Source organism: Pelmatolapia mariae, linkage group LG16_19 (assembly GCF_036321145.2).
Source record: "Pelmatolapia mariae isolate MD_Pm_ZW linkage group LG16_19, Pm_UMD_F_2, whole genome shotgun sequence".
Taxonomy (NCBI): Eukaryota; Metazoa; Chordata; class Actinopteri; order Cichliformes; family Cichlidae; genus Pelmatolapia; species Pelmatolapia mariae.
The window spans coordinates 52507605-52529796 of NC_086241.1; the positions used below are offsets into that span (position 1 = coordinate 52507605).

Consider the following 22192-nt stretch of genomic DNA (forward strand, 5'->3'; position numbering starts at 1 on the left):
CTAATCTGAACAAATGACTTTTTCTGAACCTTTCAAAATAAAAGTAATTTATTTTTGCTATTTCTAGGCACTGTACCCTAGACATAGCTTTGTGTCTAAAAACAATTTCACATCCATCAGACGTGAAAGAGATGTTTCCAAAAACCTGTCGAACAAAAATCCAGTTTGTAGTCCGACTCCTTCCCCAGCATTTTTTCCCAGCTACTTGTCACTAAACACGGCTATCTGTGAAATGATTGCGGTCCAACCAACCATCAACAACAGCTTGGTGAGAGAGCAGTCACGGGCTTTGCAGAGCTACTAACAGGCAGGGCATCAATGTGCATGCAATAGAAGGTAGAAGATCAAATGTCTTGATCTTCTTTTTCTGTAAGACTATTTCAAAAAGGTAAATAAAAGAGAAACTGTGTTTTTAAATCTGACTGTTCCAGGATGTCTCTCCAGTTTGTGACACTGACCTGAATCCTTCATGATAACACGAAAGGTAAAGTCAAAGATTCAAGGTTCAAGGTGACGATTAAGAAGAATTGTTTTTAACATCTGAGATGAGATTAGAATAAACTGAAAATAAAGCAAAACACTGTCAAACTGAAGCATTGTTTATGCATAAAAACAGCTAATCTTGGAGCTGAGACTTGCACATTAATAATGTATTTCAGCTCTGTTTTCATGAGTTACTTTGATATTGTTCCCAAGATAAACAAAGCTTTGTCGATCTCAACTAAGATTTGATTCAGACAGGCTTGACCTTCTCCCACTGGCTGATGACTTGAATCATTGTCCAATTAGAGAGGTCAGTTTAAATTATGCAGCAGAGGGAAAGTGGTACTTGCCATCTGTCAGAAAGGGTTATTTCATTAGGGACAGAGCCTGGGTATTGCTGACTGCCACAGTCTGGCACAGCAGAAAAGACACCTGCCGTTAAATTCATCATTTATCCAGAGGGAGACTGAAAGAAGATTTCAGGCTGAGAATTTGACTCCATCCTTGGTCACTATTTGTTAATGGGTACTAGACAACTGGAGTGATGTGGGAGGAGAGATACCCAGACTGACTAGCAGCCGGGGTACGGCGCTTGAAAGTGTGCTTAGGCTATGGGTGCACACTGAAAAACTCACAGGGTTGGAGACACAAAATGATTAGTCTATACTTTAAAACACTGGCTAAGATATAGAGTTTGTTCTCTGTCGAGAGACAAAATGCCCTCAGGTTGCCAGAAAATCTGCAATGGAGGGGCTATTTGCATGTGTTTGTAGCTGTTCCATGATTATTCTAAATGGCAGAAGTGCTCCTTACACCTTAAATCAACTATGTGTCTTAGACTCTGTGCACATGCTTTCCTACACTGGCACTACATCGACACTACTTTTGTATTTACTGTTGTTATCCTCCACACACTGATTGGATAAACAGCCAAAGAGGTATTTCACAAATAAATCTTGATGATAAATTAGCCATTACAACATAAAATTAGACATAGATACTGCTGATTTGCTGGGATTTTCTTGCACAATCATCTCCAGGGTTTACTAGGGTTTATCCTTTTTCTAGGCCTGAGTGCCTTCTTGATCTCAGAGGTGAAGACAATGGACAAACTGCTTCAAGATCATAAGAAGGCAAGAGCAACTCAAATTATCCAAAAATGAAGGCAGAAGAGTATCTCTAAATGGATAACACATCAAACTTTGAAGCAGATGGGCTACAGCTGTCAGGGTGCTGGGTCAGTGACCTAGCATTTTGAGTTTATTTTGTATTTTTGATTTCTTTTGATGTATTGGAGACATTTTTAGTTCTAGTGCTTACTGTTAGTATATTTTAGTTAGGTTTCAGTCTAGTTAATGTTATCATCCATGCTTCCTTGTTTATGTGTCTTTTCCTGTTTCCTGTGTAAGTCTGTCTTGTCCTCTGTGTATGACTTTTAGTTATGCCCGTGCCTCGTCCCCCTTACCTGTTCCCGTGTTCCTCTCCTTGTGTTCGACTCCAGCTCCCCAATCTGTCATGTGTTTCATGTCTGCGTGTTTCATGTCCTATTGTCAAGCACGTGTTGTCACAGTCTACAACTCAGTATGTTTCCTGTTTTATTTTGACAGTCTTGTGTTCCGTGTTTAGTGTGTTTAGTTTTGCTTCCCCTGTGACGTCGTCTTCATTTGTGTCAGCTGTGTTTTCACTTCCATTATTAGCCATTGTTGAGCTGTCTGTTTACCTCCTCACGTCTCCATGGTTCATGGCGTCAGGATTTTCAGGTTTCATGTTTTGGTTTTTCCCAGTTTTGGTTTTGTTAGTTCTTGTTCACTTTATGTTATCTCTTATTTTCATATGTTTCATTGGCTATAATAAAGGCTTGTTTTTTGTTAGATTCAGTTCCCCCCCACACACACACACCACAACACACCGGTTACTCGGCCGTAACAACAGCAGTAGAAGATCAGCTAAGAACAGGAAACTAAAGCCATAACTTGAATAAACTCACCTAAATTGGACAACAGGAGATTGGAAAAGCGTTGCATGGTATGATGAGTCTTCATTTTTGCTGCAACTGGCCCAGTTAGAATTTGACATAAACAACCTGAAACCAGGGATGTGTTCTGCTTCTAAAAACAGTTTAAACTGGTGATGGTAGTGTGTGGCACAATTTGGGCCCCTTGGTACCAACTGAAATCTGTTTAAAAGCCACCATGTATTATTGTCGACCATGTCCACCACTTTATGACCACAGCGTAAGCAACGCTCAGATCATCTCAAACTGATTTCTTGAACATAATAGCAAATTACTGAAGTCACATGACCTCCCTGGTCAACAGATCCCAATACCTTTCCCAAGATTTACATCATGGATGTGCAGCTGACAAATCTGTTGAAACTCCATGATGTTATCATGTCAGTAATACATAAAATCTTGGATGGCAGGGGAAGGCTATGAAAGTAAAGACACTTTACGGTTTTTAAATCTCTAAACTATATAAAAAGTACCTTCGGCTGCTCACCTGACACAAGATGTTAACCTCAACAGTATGGAGCTACAAATATCTAACCTATTCTGTACTGTAATTAATTAGTGTCCTTTTTCATTTTTGAAAATGAAAACTTCCCCCTCAATAAAGTACAATTCCCTAATGCAGTATTTTGATACATTTAGTTCACTGCCAGTAATGACCCTAAACAGACATAAAACAAAAACATCTTAGAGATTTTTATCCGATTTAACTGTTTGCAGTTACGACTCTCTGCACAAAAGTAACCAAAAGATTACAACGCATCATCTAAAAACCTGTGTGATCTGCTTCAACTGAGGTTCCAGCTTTTAACCTTCCCTTGGAGAGCAGAGAAGATGAGTGCCTCAGGGCTGGCAGTCTAATATTAGAGTCATGTTTGTCGTAACACTCCTCTTTGAGAAAATCCACTCTGGGCTGATTATCAGTGTGATCCACTCTAGTAGACCGGCAGCAGTGAAAGTGCCATCGTAGCTAGTGCCATCATCAGCTCTGTGAATCGCTACTGGAGTTCATAAGCGAGGACGTTCTTTAATAATCTTTTATGAAGATAGGTTTGTAAGTGTAGCAAACTGAACTTGTGAATTTCTTTTGAGGCTGTTAACACATGTAGACACATATTAAGAGCTGTGAATGGTAAAGGTCAGGTTGTGTTCATGGATAACCACCACAGTATTCAGTAGCAGCACAGGTTGTTACATATTTGAGACACTTTTTACTATATTGCATTTTACAGTAAAATTATGGGAATTAAAATAATGTTTGTCTACAAAGTCGTACTCTGCTCTCTAAGGTCGAGATTAAGCAGAGGAAACTTTAATGGACACTTTAATAGGAAAGTGTTTTTTGACACATTAATCGTGTACTTAATTCCTCATGTGGAGGCAATCCTGCCTTCTCTGAGAATCGTGGGGGCTTTGGCATCCTTGAGGGAACTGATTAATTACACAAACTAAATTATACACTAATTAGTTAAATAAGTAAGACAAATTAATACTCAGACAACTGATCTAGCTGTCAAATTTACTATATATTTCATTTTTTTTAATTTAATTGTTTATAGATAGATAGATAGATAATCATGTCAAGTATAAAAATGAGAATAGAAAAAGACGAATATAAATAAACTTGTATCTATTAATATGATAAATATTTTGTGGTTTTTGGGCTTTGATACATGTCTGCAGTAATATCTACTAAAAGAAGCAATCTGTACCCTACAGTTTTCTTCCCTTCCCATTATTGTGCATCATCGTGGCCAAAATTGCTGAACCGCCAACAGAGGGCGTTATGCTAAGCAATCCAGTCAGGATTCAAAACCTGAACTATTTAAAGCCAATGAAAAGAAAAAGTGTTCAGGCTCTGCGGATGCAAAAATAATTCATTCAGAAATAAACCTCTTATTGTCCAAGCTACTTTTACCAAAAACTCTTGACCCACTCTATAAGCATTAAAAGTAGGAAATATTTTAGAAAACAATGTGGAAAAATCACAGACATATACTCCCAAAGAAACAAAGAAAGAGAGAAAGAGAGAAAGAAGGATTATTTGAAGACTGGAAAAACATGCTGAAAGAGCATACTAAAACGATTAGGAACCTGGAGCAATGCATTTAAGCATTTCTTTCTACAGAAATATTTTGGACACCTCTTCATGAAAAGAGGTATACAGACAGTGTGCAAGATTACTGTATGTATACCCCTTTGCATGAATGCACGCATGCAATATATGCAATTGCAAGATAACAGAATATGAGGTGAGAGGTTGTAAACACGTGGCTGGGACATGGACAGTTCCTTAACCCTGTAAAGCCTGAATTATTAATGAAGTAATTGCTAAAAAAAATTAACATTTCTAGCAACCTTCTGACCTTCTGACAAAATACAGATAAAATTAGAGATTAATTTGCATATGGGATTTTTAATTTGTATAATATTTACTACATTTTTTTTTTAAATAAATGTATTGTGCAATTTATTTGGGTTTTTGAAGGGAAAGGTATCACAATGATGATGTAGAAGTCTCAAAGACTCACAAAAAACCCCTCATGTATCAAATATGGCACACTTAATGTTACAGGGTTAAAGCTGCGAGGTTGCCAGGACTCCCAAATATGCTTCTGTTCTGACGGCCTCATGGGGCTCAAAGGAATTTACTCATTGAGTCTGATCATAGTAGTAACAGTTCCTAGGAGGGCCAAAATGCATTGCACCATTAGGCAGTCAAAACTCCAAATACTTAATCCAGACAGACACAGGTCACACACAGAGAGGCAGAAAGTAAAAGGAAAAGAAATCCAGCACGATTCAGGCAAAGAAAAAAATAATACACAGTGAATAACTGGAAAAACAAAGAATACATGAGGAAATCTCTTCTTTTCCTTGACCTCACTGGAAAACCTCATGAAGTCAAAGAAATGTGTGAAGAGTTAATAAGAACTTGATAAGGTGAGCAGAGGATCTGACAGCACTTACCCCGGGCTCCTTAACAATATGATGGAGGCTCTCTGCCTTATAACTAAAATAGAAGATTGACTAGAAAACATGCATCTTACTTTACTCCAACATGTACTCCTGTTTTTCATGTAGGTCACATGAATTAGAACCACCACTGAAGTGTAACATTTTTAAAAAGGTTAGATTGAAGAGGAAAAAGGAACATATATGGGGTTTTTTCATACTGGAGAGTGATCCTGGGGAACCTTCCTCCTGCTTTTTTTAAGATTTAAGATAGTAGCAGTATAGTAAAATTCCGTCCATCCATCACTTATGCCAGCTGCTCTGAAATAAGAATGAATTCATGATCCTAAATGATATTTATGGTTCATGTTTAAAACATCAAAACAGCTAATGCCATGAAATGGAAAACACACATTTAGTTTATGTTAAATTTTGTAGGAAGTAAAACTGAGTACTGTGTAAAACAGCTAAGAATTAAAATAATGATAATAATAATAATAATAAAACAAGAAAAGACTTAATGGAAATCTGTATAAGCTTGATTTGTTTCAGTTAGTAATTCAAAATTTTGAGACACCTAATTACCAGTTTTGAGATAATAACCCAAAATGTTTCACAGGAATTCTGACGTGACCAGGGATGGCAAACATTGTATTTTTCACTCTGTTGTATATAGCATTTGTATTCTATTTTTATCCTATTGTATATTTTATTCTATTTTATTCTACTGTATATAGTATTCTATTTTTATTCTATTCTGTACAGTTGTGTACTGTATTTATTCTTATTTTATTTTATTCTAATTGTCCTTCATAACTTTTGCACTGTCCACTTCCTGCTGTGACAAAACAAATTTCCCACGTGTGGGACTAATAAAGGTCATCTTATCTTATCTTATCTTATCTTATCTTATCTTATCTTATCTTATCTTATCTTATCAAACATACAGCCCACTTTGATCTTAAGTGGGCTGAACCAGAGAAACTCTGTAAACGTTTAATTGAAATCAATATAAGAGAAAAGAAGAGCAATTTCAAGAGTATGTCTCAGTTTTTCAATATAATAAGGAAATACTGCTGAGGGACCAAAAGCAGCCAAAAAGTATCTCTGTGCAGTAACATCTGGAGTAGTGTTAAGTGCAAGTCCACACTGCAGATTCTTCAGCATCAACAAAAATCATTCTAAAGAGGTGGTTGATCATGAAGAGAAACTGGACACGACAATTAAATTATAACAAAACTACAGCCATATTTAGTTATTGGTTCATCTAGAAAGACAGCTACAGGATGTAAAGTCATGAATATCATGCTCTCTTCTTTTGGTTTTACTTTGACTCAAAATAAGGCTGTAGCACTGGGCTCTTTAACAACGTGATGGTGTGTGTCTACCATTTAAATAGAATAGACTGACTGCAGACTTCTATTCAATCTTCTTTTCAGGCTGGCTAAACCTGTCTGAGTAGCAGTGATTGTTGCTCCTTCTGTTTCAGAGACGGTGCAAGGACTTTGGGGAGTTCAAAGTTATCATTGGAATCAATGACCTTAGTTACAAAAACACAATATTTGAATTAGAAGTGGTTTTAGGTGTTATTTTCTTTAAAACATTCATAAAGAGTGAAATTACAGAGTAAGACATGCTGATCTGAGAATATTTGCACCTAACAGAGCTAAGCCAATCTTCTTCGCATCAAGACGTGCTGCGCTGTATGCTTACTGCTCAATAACGCTAAAAACAAAATTGAAATGATGGAGAATAAAAAGTTTTGATGAGGAAAACTAATGAATAAATTAAGTGAGTTTAATTGTACGAGCTGGGTCAGATGCAGTTTTTATTGAATAGATTTCACATCGGGTTGGGTTTGTCTCACCTAATGCTAATCCAATCACAATGCACCTCAAAACCAATCAATCAGAATATGATAATGATGCAGAAGGATAATTTATTCGAGAAGACAATGATTTCAAACACTGATTACTTCCATCACTGGAGACAATGACAAAATCAGCTCATACACCAGGGAGCACTCTCTCAAATTAGCAATCATTAAGTTATCTGTGATATGTGACAAAATGAACATCATCAATGACCCATTCAATATCCCGTGTAATTGGAGCTTAAAAAGGCTCGTGGCTTCTTGAGGGAGTTTGTTGACAGGTGGAAGTCTAGAGATTAATTCTTCATGTCTTTGTTCTCATAAGAGGTGCCAGTTTAGATTCCCATGAGGTTTTCCTCATGCTCTCTTAGTTGGAGAGAAGTGGAAAGCCCACACCCCATCCTGAGTAGCAGGATGGAACTGTGGCTCCTGGTATCCGGTCTACTGTGTTCCCAGTGGGCAGAAAATATAGAGAAGGGGGGAAACAGATTTACATGGAAAAGTTCAAAAGAACAATAAAGGCAAAAGAGAAACTAAAAAAGGAGAAGGAGGTCAGGTCAAGTAACAGCCCATCAGGGTAAATCTCTGTCCCACCATATTAATCCACACCAACTTAGAGCCCACAGCAGGATGACACGGGCAGCACGGAAACCATGACTAAATCAACCTCAGAATATAAACGTGCAATATAAAGCTGCATCAGCCACAGGCCAAAACATATATCTGTAGCGCTGTTATGACAGGATTGATTACAGCAGAGTTAAGCATGAAAAGTGACGAAAACATGAATACAGCGACCAATGCGACTGATGAATTTCACGGCCATCGAAGCAGACATTTTGCAGAAGTACGCAGCTAATCCGAGGCTGCCGCACAGGTGATCCGCGCTCTTGTTCCCGTGCGCATCTGCTCATTTATGTATGTTTTCACGTCTCCTCCGAGATTAAGTGGATCAGACATTTTTAATCTTGTCAGGGGAGCTTTGCTAGAGAGTTCTCGCTTTGTCTGGAGATCCTCTGCATCTTTCTCACTGCCTTTGAAATCTTAGTGGCGAAACACAATCTCTTTAACATAAGTAAGAATACACACTTAAAATAGGGCTGACCAAAATGTTAACCGCTAACTGAGCATGAACAGTTTATCATAGCATGTGAGGGTTTTTTTAACATGCTGTAACAAAAAAAGACCTTTTTAAAATAACCCTTTGATGACATTGATCTTTAGATCCCAGCCATGTGTCTTTTTGGTTGTCAAAGCTGTGACTTTACTGGTTAATCTATGTAACAACCTGAGATTTGAATAATAACCTGAATTATTCAGTAAGGAAGCGAAGAGGGAGTACTAGATATAACCTCAGGCTCTTCAAAGAAATACAGCATTACTTTCATTTGATTTGATTTTTCCGTTGGCCCACATCTTTCTCCTCTTTAAGACATTTCAAATCAATTATCTACTCACCCATCATAGTCATGAGATGTGTTAAGGAGAAGCAGCGGGGTTCCAATCAGATTTTCTAATGGCGATGTTGCCACTTCCTGCCCCTCTGGACACAAACCACTTGAAATTAGGGTGAAATCTTTTTTCCCTCCACGGTGAAAGGCCGTCATCAAATCAGGAAGGACCTGCAGCTTCAAAATGTGTAGTTAAGATGAATTTGTGGACCTCTGGAATGAGATAAGGCTGACCTGAAAAAAGCAGCTACGAATGGAAACTCTGTAACTAAAACACACTGCACCCACATCCTACACTGGAGCATGATTTACAGCTATAACAAAGGTGTAGTACTTTACGTTACACAGGTTTCAAGTGGGTGTGGGTCAGTCTCCACAGTTTTGACTTCATTTAATCCTGATAGACAAAATTCATCAGTTAGCAGAAAAAGAAAAAACTGGAACCTACTAAAACTCTAAAAAAAAATGTAGCTCCTGAATAAAAACAAGATCATTCCTTCTATTTTATCTTTTTGCTTCAAATATCTCAAATTGGAGGACATGATTAATTTGTTGAGATAATATGATAACTGCAACAATTCAGAGGTAATCGATAAATAATTGAGAAGTGATACATTTTTAAGTCTACCACTCCAACGATGATTAAAAAGTACTTTTGACTGCCACCTTATACATAAGAAGTCACAACACTGGTATGCATGTGAGATTTGGCAGATTTTCTCACACAATCCTCGAGGGATTTGCGTCTTCCTCCTCGAAATGAGCCAGACAGCTCATTTCGAGGAGGAAATGAATTAATGCTTATGATAGGACACACCATAGATCTGGTCATTTTACATTGGGATGATGGAGTAGAACACCACGTTGACCCGTGCTGCCGTGAGCTTGGACACTGCGGATGCTTCGGCTGAATACTCTTATTTGGTCTGAAGCTGGTGGAAAGCTGGGTCAGGCAGAAGCATCGGTTGTACATATAAGGTTGATTCATAAATGTGAACATGCCGGTGAGCAGAATGGAGTTTCAAGGAAGAAACACAGCTGGAAGTCATCCAGAGGTGCACAAGCAGATGATTCAGAGAAGAGATCTGCCAAGTTGAAATTAAGTGTGTTTTTTGCTTTTTATGGGCATAGCTGAGGAACCCGATTTGGCTCAGTAAGTATATTTTAATCCTTAGGATGATCACAAAAGATTGGTTTGAAAAGGTCAGCTTCTTTTTTTCTCCTGAGTATTACAAAAGAAAAATAAAGTCCTAGTCCTTCTTATATACAAGGATGTGTGTCACAGCTACGCAACAGAACTGCTGTCCCGTTCTGCCCTGTCAGTGAAATGAAGAAAGAAACCAAAAGGTCAGTGTGGTCAGACGTTTGCATACACTCATCGTGGGCATCGAGGTCATGGTATTTTTGAGATTTTAAGGATTTGATTAAAAAGGCTGGTTCTGTCCTGGGTGTCAGACTTGAGAATCCGGAGGAGGTGTCTGAGAGGAGAATGCTAAAAAAAAGCTTCTTTCTATCATGGACAACCCCTCCCACCCCATGCACACCCCCATGATGGACCATCGGAGCAAACGCAGCAAAAGACTCATTGCCCCGAAATGCAGAACTGACCGCCACTTTAAATCCTTTGTGCTGGTGGCAATAAGACTGTATAACTCTTCCTCACTCTGTAGGTGATTTTCCTGAGATTATTACCAATGTTATTCTGTTCCTTTTCAGACCGTGCAATATTACCCAACAGTACCTTATTGAATATTGAATATTTGTTTCATCCCCCCATCATACACTGCTACTCCCTTTATTCTATTGCACATTACTATGTCACTTTCTAGAATCGCCTGCACTGATAGTTATTTATTCTCCAGGATACAGTCATTTATATTACTTCGTTAGAGTTATTTGATACTATGTCTTGCACTATCCTACTACTGTATATTACTGTATACTACTATTCTTATTGTATATATTGTACATCTTATTTATCTGTTCCTCTGTCTCTCCTGCTGCTTTGAGCATGTACATGACAAAAGAATTTCCCTCGGGATAAATAAAGTTGTTCTTATTCTTATTCTTATTCTTATTTATTTGAGCTGCCCACAACAGTGAAAAGATTGTGTAGCATCCATAATTTTTTGTCTTTATTGGATAGTTTGATGCTGAAGATCTGGTATGTGGTCCCTTGCTCACCCACTGAGCTAAAGTGGTGCAAATTCAAATTTATTTCAGATTTTTGTCTAATCCACACAGGGTCAAAATAATAGAGAGGCTAAAATATATGCATACAATCACTTAAATATTTTTTGTGCTGAAGGTTCTATAATGTTGTTTAACCAGCTCATATTAACTTTATGATTATGACTGACTATAACTGGTATTTAGCATGAAAATATTTTCTTTTTTTTGGGGGGGGGGGGGGGGGGGGGGGAATGGTAAGTGGACATGTCTTTTTTTTTTTTTTTACTTTTCTATCTGAGCACTCAAAGCACATTACACAACTTGTCATATTCACCCAAGGACTTTTTCTGTGCTCTTTCTATGTAATTGATTCCTATCTAGCATTCACACACATTCAAGCTACAATGGATACATCCGAGAACAATCTGAGGTTAGTATCTTGCCCGAGGATATTTTTGGCATGCAGACTGGAGGGATCGAACCTTGAACCTGGAGATATAAGCAGAAAAATTGTAGATTTACACAAGTTGAGAAAATCTCTTGGAACCTTTCTAAACAACTGCAGATTCCAAGATCACCAGTTCAAAAAATTGTGTGTAAGTTATTCAGATGTGTCACACTTAGCCGAGATCTAGAAGAAGACCCAACCTGTGACCCTCAGATGAGAGGTAATTGTTTAGGACGTTCAAGATCAACCCAGGAACCACCAAGACTTAATCCTACCATAAAATGGAAACTGCTGGAATGCCATAGTGGAGCCAATTTGACATCGACATGGACTGTATGTTTGGAGCTGTAAAGATGAGCTTTTCAGAGCTAAGAACGCTGTAGCAACCGTATGCATGGTGTTAGTAGCATCATGCTCTGGGGCCATTTTGCTGCCAGTGGATCAGGTACACTGCAGAAAGTGGATGGAGTAATGGAGAAGCAGAACTACCTCAAAATTCTTCAACTAAACTGCAAGACAGTTGAAACTTGGACAAGAGTGTTCCAAGAGGACACGGATCGAACATTAAAAACTGGTTTTGATAAAGAAGGCTGACATCGAACTTCCAAAACAGCCTTCCCAACACCCCAACCTCAACCTTATTGAAAATTTATGGATTATGATTCAAAGCCAGGCCTATGCCGGGAAAGTAACCATTTTAAATGAATTCTACCAATTTTGCTATGAAGAGTGATCAGATATCCAGCCAAAATAAAGCTAGTTCATGGCTACCAAAAGCATCTGGTCAAGGTGCAACTTGCTAAGGGAAATTGAACCAAATATTAATTGGGATGTATGTATATATTTGAACTGGTATACATTAAAGAAACTAGTTTCATACTTGTGCATTCAATTCTTGTTTTTTAAAGTTATTAAAAATGTGTGCTGTTTAGTCATTCAACCCCAGAAAGAGAAAAGTTCAAATAAATCATTAAAAGCCCCAAATTACCATGACATTTACGCACATGATGAGTGTATGCAAACTAAAGATTAATATAGTTACTTTAAAATAAATGATCCTTAATTCAGTCTTTTAAATACCAAACCATAGTTTAACACAGGCAGGAGGCTTAACTTATATGTTTTTTGTAAAGAGGATGCTCTTATTCAAGTGACAGAAGCTTGGGGGTGTTTGCAGACGAGCAGAAAAAGAGCTGAATTAGGTTATGTCAGGCAAATTTCATGCTAATAGCTCCGGTGACATTTTGTGTTATTATTGCTTATGAAAATGGAAAATTACAAATATGCTACTCAAGTTTCCATCTCAGCGCGCCTTCTCATGCTTAATATCAAAAGGTTAATAGACAATATGTAAATGATTCCAGAAGAAAAGGGGAACCCCTCATTTATATTCTTCAAAGCTCTCAGTGAAACTGAAATCCATATGTGGGTGATGGGTGTATTCATCACAGTGTTGGAGAATATGTGACTTGTGCAGCCAAACAAGTATAAGACAAAAACTTACTTGCGTTGTTAATAGTCTTATACAAGCCTCTCCTTGCAAACGAATGCAAATAAAATGGGGATTTTGCACTATAGAATGGGAGGGTGTGATAAAAGAGAGATAAAAAATGACCTTTTTAAGTTGAACTGCCATCTTTTTTGTTGTGGCAGTCTCTGCTTTCTGCCTCTTAACGAGGACTGAATAAAGTGTGGAGAGCTTGACCTCTGAGCAGGGCCATTTCAAGTTCAGCACAAATGTCAGCTGAGAACAAGACATCTAACTCCCGCTAGTTCTTTAGGTCTTACACGACAGTTTGCTTTCCCCTCTTACTTTTAATTTTGTGTGCCCTGAAAGCCTCGGTAAACAAAGAACACAGGCTGGAGTAATGGCAGTGAACAAGCCCATCCTGAAAGAAAAATATTCAGATTTACAAATCAAAACTAAGAATGATCAAAAGGCACTTAATACTTCAAGTTAAACTCCTTATAGCATCATAAATAGAACTTCAACAATTCAAGCAGTTGAGATCTACATCTGTGAATGAATAGAATTCATCATTACCCCCACCACAGCCACAAGAGATGCTGGGTGTAGCTACCTGCTACCTAAATTCCTGTCTTTTGTACCTTATATACACTATATGGACAAAGGTATTGGGCCACACCTTTGAATTGAGGTGTTTGCAGTCCTATTGCACTGGTGTACAGAACCAAGCACCCAGACATCCAGTCTGCCTTTACAAACATTAGTGAAAGAATGGGTCATTCTGCAGAGACACTGTTGCCACAGCTCTGTTTGTGAAATTTCTTCCCTGCTAGATATCAGCTGTATGGTGGTATTATTACCACAGCCAAAGAGGTTATGTTCTTGGTAGTGCTTGCGTGCTTCCATACGTGTCATTCTGTCTGTAAACACGACAGCTCAGAAAGTTTTGAACAAATTCAGATAAATCTTTGTAGGGATGTAGACTAGACGTCCACTGAGGTCTTCAATGTCAACTTAATTATTTATTGGTGAAAATTTACAAAAAGCCTTAGAACTTAGAAACTGTGATTTTTACAAGTGTGATGTGCATTGCCAACATATAGAATGTACCATATAAGTAATATAAAGTATCATGTCACATATGATCTCTCCTTTAAAGTCAATACTTTGCTATAAAGCTAAAAGTGATAATAATAAAGAGCTGTTTAAAACTATGTTGTTTTTTTGTTTTTGCTATTGTTTGGGCTGAGAATATAGGCGTATAGGGAATGGTATATGAGGTTTCTAAATATCACATTACTTTTGACCTCTGATTTATTCTTCAAGGTCAAATAAGTTTTAAATTTTTTAATCTTTAAAATGATGCTTAAATTCTACTGCCTTTGTCTGCATAAGCAAAATTTGGGAAATGATACTGGGGGTTCTAAATATCAGGTAATAGTTTGCATCCAAATGTGTCACATTTTACCTCTGATCTCACTTTTATATTTCACATCTGTGTTTCATTCAAAGTTAGCTCAAAATGCTGTATTGCCTTAAAGAATTATTGTCAAGAGAAAGATGAGCTGCCTTAGTGGAAGTTTGTGTTCTCAATTCATGTTGCAAAGTGGAAGTGTTTAGGAAAACCCAGTATTACGCAAAATGTTTAATACGCACACGGGTCCACAGTGTCCATTTCATGCTTTGCCGCTCCAAAACATGAAATGGGCACGCATGCAGAAGCTGCATTACCAGCAGGGGGAGATAATTTATATAAAGCCAAGAAGTTGGTAGTGAGCAAAAAGCATACAAAGTGCATTCCAGGGTCCTTAATTGTCTAAATAATTAAGCTAGGTGGCTAACATGAGTTAATAATGTCTGTTTAAACGCTTTCCAATGATTGTTTTCATGTTGGCTTCAAATAAAATATCTCCCTCTGCTGTTACTGCAGCGTACTGCAACTTTTCCATGCCCTTTTCACACTTTGGAGAGGCAAAGTGTACAATGGACACTGTGGACCGTAATGTCTATTACACAATATCGGGTTTTTAAAGAACCATACCAAGTTGCATAGTGCATAAAAGTCTCCAACACTCACCTGACTCAGTAATTGCAGAGCACAAAACTTCCTCTGCCGTTAACATCAGTACAGAAACTGTGACCCAGGAGCTTCATGGTATGGGTTTCCATGGCCAAGCAGCTCCTATAGCTCTAATGTGTAGGTGGCGCAGTGCTTTTGTCCACTGGGCCATCAATACATTACAGAAAACACAAAGGGTGTCAGCTCACCTGTTATCTTTACAGCTTATCCCTGTTTTCCTCCAGCAGAAGCATGGGTGGGTCATCAGAGACGTGCCTGAACCTGAGAGGTGGGGTGCTGAAGGTATAAAGCCTGGTTCTTCAATCCATTCTCTCTGGGACGCTTTGTCTTGTCTATGATCATGCTGCTTTGTTAGGTTATTTTGTCTCTTGTACCCTTGTTCAGCATCATCCATTCACAGCATGTCCCGCTGACACCCAACAATGTCATGCGAAACTACATGTTTAGTTATATAAACTGGTTGGCAAATTGGACTGTGCGGATTTGTTATTTGCCAGCCTGAGCCAAGCTGGTAACAATAAACAGAATATTTTCCACTGCAGAAAAATATGTTAATGCTGAAAATTTATACAGCTGATTTGTGCTTGAACATTTACGATGCTGCATGATAGAATTAACCAAGAATTATCTCTGCAGAGTCAGAGCTCTGTAGCTTTTTTATCAGCTTTTTTGGAAATTGTAAAAGTTTAGAAGAGTTTAATGAAGTTTAAATTGTGCAGAAAGTTACCAAAACTTCTTGATTAAGGATTTAAACACACCCAGTATTTTGAATTATGAGATTTTTCAAATGAGAATGAGAAAGTAAATATAGATCACGCTGTTACTAGGTGATAATGGAGCAGCGATTACCAGTGATGCACACACAGTGTAGATGGACGGTTCATAAAGCAACCAATCTTCAGCAGTATGTGAACTCGTTATGTCACTATCTGGCTAATTTGATGATGTATTGCTTGTCACGTAAAAGCTTATATTAAGTGTGACAGATATGCTAAGCTCTGATAGTAATAGTCCTACAAGTGTAAACACAGTCAGTCAGCTGGACCACCAGAATGATGACGTTATTACAAATAAACTACGCTCCGATCTTCTTAATGCAAAGTACTGCAGGACCTTTAAATTAAGCCACTATGCTGTAACACAGGTAAACTGCTTGTGGCCACAGATATGCTATGAAGCACGGAGCAAACATGCATCAATGAAGACTGTGATTTGACACACGCACGCGATACCCATAGGCAATAACAGGGGGTGCATCAGCGACACCTTTATGCACGCATGAACTGAGATCTGTTTAATGTTTGTGGGCATTTAGCTCGATATTTCGCTGTCATCTCCAGAAACTGATGTTGGAGTGCAGATTTATGGCCCTGTCAGGTGGTTTCATTCACAACTAATCTGACATGATGGATTTTAAACTACTGTGGCTGTGCAATTAGGACGAGTGCAGCAGGTTAACCATACATGAATATTCCAGAAAGTGCTAAAAACTGCAATTAAGTGAATTTTGAAAACATAATATGCAAAACGGCAGTGGACACGTTTCAAAAAGTACACATTCACAGGTAAACCACACTGATTTCCTGCAAACTTTTACGAGTACATGTTAACAACATCGTGTCACATTTGTAACATCGCTGAGTGATTCAGAATCAGGATTGCTAAACAGTAATATAACATCTAATTGTTATTCACCATCAATCTCCTTTCTTTTTCATGTCGCCGCATAGATGGCTTGCACAGATGACTCGTTTTCCTTCCTGCCAAGGTCAATCATTACCACCTTGGAGAGATAATTTATTAATAGCAGATTGCCCTTTGTGCCTCCATTTTTTCAGGTGATGAATGCTTCAAACCTCGTTCAACCTTTGTCAGAAAGGGTGAAACAATAAAGCTGCTAACCAAAACTAGATTCAGTCGAGGAATATTTTACAGGTTCATCATCCATGTGTTCGGCCTCACTAGCTGTTACATCAGTGGTGTCCTTCGCTCTACAGCATATATGTGGCAGATCAGTAATGGAAATAGAAAAAAAGGGGGTTTGTAATTAATGTATTTGCTTCCACAATGCAGTCGTAGCATGTTAATCACAGATGCGTGCTGCTCTGCAGCTGGATTAGCAACTGTACCTACGGTACATGTATCATGCAAAAAAGCTTTTTAAACATCAACAACCAATTGCAAGATAGATTTATGCCATGCATTATGAATCCACTCTACTCTGCATCATTCTGTCCCTCCATTAGCTACATTGTGCTACACTGCACAATGACACGGGAAAAATATTTAAGGTAATGTGAATGTGAAAAATGCTGCAGAAATCCTGACTTTAGGGGGGGGGGGGGGGACCACTCACACACACATACATGATGGCATTGTGAGTACCAGACTTCTGTAACCTGCTGTTTATCTCTACTTGAGCCTAGCTGCATGGCAGTACATTTGAGGGTCCAATCTGCACTCAGAGGGCACCCAGAGGGCTTTGGGTTGTCAGTTCATCAGGTACATGAGGGCTTCTCACAAACATTATGAGCCCCTTATTCACATACACACACACAGATCAACTTTGTCTGAGGGAAACAGCCACAGGTCACAAAGTTATGGTGTCAAATACAGAGTTAACAGAGCAAAGCAAAAGTCATAAAAAATGGTAATTAAATAAGAATTAAATAGAATTAATTAACATAGTCTAATAGAGTTTAAATAGAAGAAGTAAACCAACTCCAACATTACATGAAAGAGGAAGAATGCAAGCATACACTGTAATACATACCAAGTGTATTAATCAACCAGTAAGTCAATTTCTTTCTTTTTTTTTTTGCTTAATGATGTTGATTATTTAGCCCATTACTGTATGTCTTCTTTACAGAATGGCAGGTGGCCATTAAGTTCCTTGGCCAGTAAGAAAGTGTAAAAGTCCCAAACCTAAAACAGAACAAAAATGTTTTGGAATTGTCCTTTTGAAGTTACGCGACACGTCCCACAGCGCTGTGCCATTCCCACGAATCACATTTTGAGCCTTTGCAGTCTCTTGCACTCAGCCACTTTTCAGGTGAAGTCAGTTAAGTCTTTGGGGGTTTAGAGCTTAGGCCTTTGGATGGAGACTGGAATTGGGCCTAGTATAACACACTGAAATCTCCAACTTATCTGTCTGCTGTCAGTTCTCATTACGGTCGGTGCCAGTGCCAAGTTTTTGAAATCTTTGCTAGATATTTCTGGCGCCGCTGCATCAATTTTTATACTTTGCATGTATTCTTTGTTACTTTCTTAAATTTCTTCACTGGTCTGACAATTGGAAGAATTGTTTCATGCAGACAAGAAAACCAAAAGCTCAACTTATACTTAGGAGATTGCATAACCCCCATTGTGTGCAACTAAATTCCTCTGCACAATACAAATATACTGTATGCCACAAAGAAAAGCCCATATATGATATATAACATGCATAGTCGAGCATATCTTACCTTTTCTGCAAAGATCTTTTTCATTAAATGCAGATTGTCTATAATATAATACCTGTGTAAGGCATATATTTGTGTTTTGTCATGCATAATATCCACACTGCACTCAGTTTTGTTTAGAACCTTGCATAATTTGTGTTCAGATGGATGTCTGTCTGAGGAAGATCTTGTAAGTCGAAACATTTAAAAATTCCCTCTGGGGACAAACTTTTCCTCTGTCCTGCAACCGAACAAGCACGAAAATGTTTCTTATTTTTGTGGCAAAGCTCAGCCCAAAGCTCAGCCCTGTAGAGTGTTTCTCGTTTCATTTTATTCAATTTGTTCGTCGTCTTATCCTTAGCTGACCAAAATTTTGAGACTTTTTGTATTTATTATGTAGTTTATAGTCAAATTGTTCAAATAAAAGCATTTATTGTGGAAATGAATAAAAAATATTTATTATTACAACATTAGTTTGTGTTGCTGAAAGCTCTGCATGGAGTTAAGACCTCTGATTCCCTTTAGGAAACATAAATAAGGTGAAAGTCACAACCACAAGCAAAGTCTTTAAATATATAGATTACAGACATTACTTCGTGCCAGTCTTGAACGCACCTGTGTCTGCCTTAGAAAATTCTATAAAACTCTCTGAATGACTTCCTGTTCAAGTGCAATCCTCTGTCAAGCGTTATGGGTCATGTTAAAATTCATATATGGAAAGCCAAAAGATGTCAGCGCGTGTGCTTCCATATGTGCTGACAACATGAGTGCCCCTTTCTGCATGCGTGAAGTACACTAGAATAGTATTGCTTGCGCTCGCTCTCATGACTTATTGAACTATGACAGCAAAGACTTGTCCTCCTGCATGAAGGCGGCAGAGAAAGGGCAGGGAGATGGTGAGGAGATCAAACAGCAGCGAGCTGCAGCGCAACCTTAAAACATGAGGAGGAAGTGATGCGAAACGACACCCTCTTGTCCACATTGATCTGCGCTGTTTAATGCTTTCCCACATCTCTGAGTGCCTCAAGAGGTTGTTGGATTTCAATTTTGATGTCATCATGTTTTCTGGCCGTGACTCTAATCTCTCATTAGATTTCAAGGTAACACCTCACAACAGGGAGAAAACTGCAAGTCATCTGCCACATTATAAACATGGCAAAACACAAATGAAAGGACCGGCATGGCTCATCTTTACTGAGAACTGCATTAAAACTCTTACTCACAGACAAATATTTGAAAGCCTTTATTACACAGCGCCTCTGAATGAGAACAAATACTAGAGCAACAAACTTTGTTTTCATTTTATGCTGACAGATCTTCAGCATTTTTTATGTAGCTCTGCAAGCCAGATTCTACAATGCAGATCACTCTATGCGGCCATAAGATGGGGAAACCATGTGACACACGAACAGGACATACTGAAGAAACAGACTGAATGTGGCAGAAAACAGGCCCACCCATGCACAGTAAAACAAGATTAAGTTTGTTCAGCAGAATTGAATTTATTATGAGTGATCATCAGCTTTGCTGCATTAATATCAGCTGCAGATGAAGCTTTTCTTAGAGCCCCAGAAGGAAAGCAGACTTCTCACTCTTCCTTTCAACTGCATGGGTGTGCCTTTCTAAACAAAGATAACCACAGCATCGAGCGGCCCAAGACTATGATCAAAATATAAACCTATGGTTATTTTCAGCATACATAGACATATATAACTGAACCAGCAACCTTGCTTTCAGGTATTCACATAATCCCCAAAAAAGAATTATCCAGGGTCATTTATCCAAAAGGTATTTATGAATTCAAAATCATGTCTGTTGCTCCTGATTTCTGCTGCTTATTCACATTAATGGGTCAGGCATCATGGGAGTAAGTGCTATGCACTGCATTAACATACTTTACCAGCCAAATAGGAATCCACACAGAATAATCCATCACTTAACTGATATGTGAAAGGTTAAAGTGAAACAGTATCAAAAAAATTTGAAGTTTCCCACCACCACCCTCAATATGCAAAATGCCCATCTTCACAAATGATTTCTCTTTGTATTAAATACTAAATCAGGTTTTTTGTAAATAAAAACAAACTTCTTTTTTTTTTTAACTTTTTTTTTTTAATTGGCATTTCTCCTCATCATGGCTTCATTGAATTAGAATTTCTTTTTTTAAAATGTATTTAGATAATGGAAATATTTTTTTACAACTATGCCTTTTATGTAGAACAATTGCTCACCACTTTTTCTTTTTTTGATCAATAAAACTGGCATTTTGTTTCATCTCCATCCCGATTCAAATGAAAAAAGTCCAATTTTCACATCCTCATAATGCCTGTGAGTCACAGAGAGCTTATTATTTGAAGGATTGTTTCAGAAGTTCATATAAGAAAATAGACACATAAACAAATGTTGTCAGTGACTGGAGGTGCAGCTCACAGCCTGCAACATCTGAAGCGCGTGAGTTTGTGAAAAGCTTTCTTGAAGTCCTCGTTAGACATGGTGTATATGATCGGGTTGATGAGGGAATTGAGATATCCCAGCCAGGTGAAAAAGTCAAATAACTCGGGGTTTAAACATGTGTCACATGTTGCCACCAGCAACGTGTAGATGAAAAACGGAAGCCAGCAAATAATATAAGCGCCGAGGATTATCCCCAGAGTCTTCGTCGCTTTTCGTTCTCTTGCTGCTGAAATTCTCTTTTTCTCCAAAACCGCATCGGACACCGTCACTTTCACCTGGTTCTCGCTCGTTGAAGAGCCGGTGTCGCTGGACAGAGCGTCGTGTCTCCCGCACTGCAGAGAGCTAGTGGACGCCGCGGACCCAGGGGAGTTGGAGACCAGGTGAGCCGACGTTAGTCTCTTCCCAACCTTCTTCGGGGACTGCTTCAGGATCCTTTTCCGAGCCTCCACGTATATCCGTCCGTAGAGAACAATGAGGAGCAAGGTTGGGATGTAGAAAGCCCCAAAAGTGGAGTAAATGGTGTAGAAAATGTGATCTGTGTTGACGCTACAGCTTGTTAATTCATCCGCTTTCACCTGTCTCCAGAATAGAGGCGGGAGGGAGATGGAGATGGCGATGACCCAGGCTGTGGCCACCATCCCTGCCGCTCTTCCCGTCGTGCGCTTTTTAGAGTACTCCACTGCGTCAGTGATGGCCCAGTACCTATCCAAAGCGATTACGCACAGATGGAGGATGGACGCAGTGCAACACGTTATGTCCGAGGACAGCCAGATGTCGCAAACTATTTGTCCGAGCGTCCAGGTGTGGATCACGGTGTACAGGACGCAGATGGGCATCACTAGGATAGACACCAGCAGGTCAGTGACGGCCAGAGAGGCGATCAGAAAGTTTGCGGGAGTTTGCAGCTTCTTCGACTGGGAAATCGTTGCGATGACAAAGGCATTGGATAAAGTGGTGGCGAGTGTGATAATCGAGAGAATCACAGCCAAGCTGATCTGATAGGCGAGACTCTCTGCGCTCTCATCCACAATGGATGAATTTGTAGTAAAACTGTCGTTTGTGGTGTTCACCGGCTGAGTTGGCTCGACTTGACCCGAGAGCTCCATAACTTTTAGTCACTTTTATCATATTTTATTTGCACCCTCTGATGTCTGGCATTGAATGAGCTTTCTCTCGTCGTGAGCGTTGCCTCATCCGTGCCATGCGTTCAGAGTAGTGGCACAGTGGAAACAGAAAAACTCACTCTTTTCTTCTTCATTTTTTCATCTCACATCAGATTTTAATGCGCAGATGTTGAAATATGGAGGCAAGTATCCATTCATCGCAGAAATGAAAACTTCTCCGGGTTTTAGCCATG

General features: G+C 38.8%; 1 protein-coding gene across 1 annotated transcript; it reads right to left on the minus strand.

The window, feature by feature from the left end:
• Positions 1-20614: 20614 nt before the first annotated feature.
• htr1b (5-hydroxytryptamine (serotonin) receptor 1B) lies at positions 20615-22192 on the minus strand. The gene has a single exon (XM_063498810.1). It carries the CDS (start codon positions 21939-21941, stop codon positions 20808-20810), a length of 1134 nt encoding a protein of 377 aa, XP_063354880.1. The 5' UTR covers positions 21942-22192; the 3' UTR covers positions 20615-20807.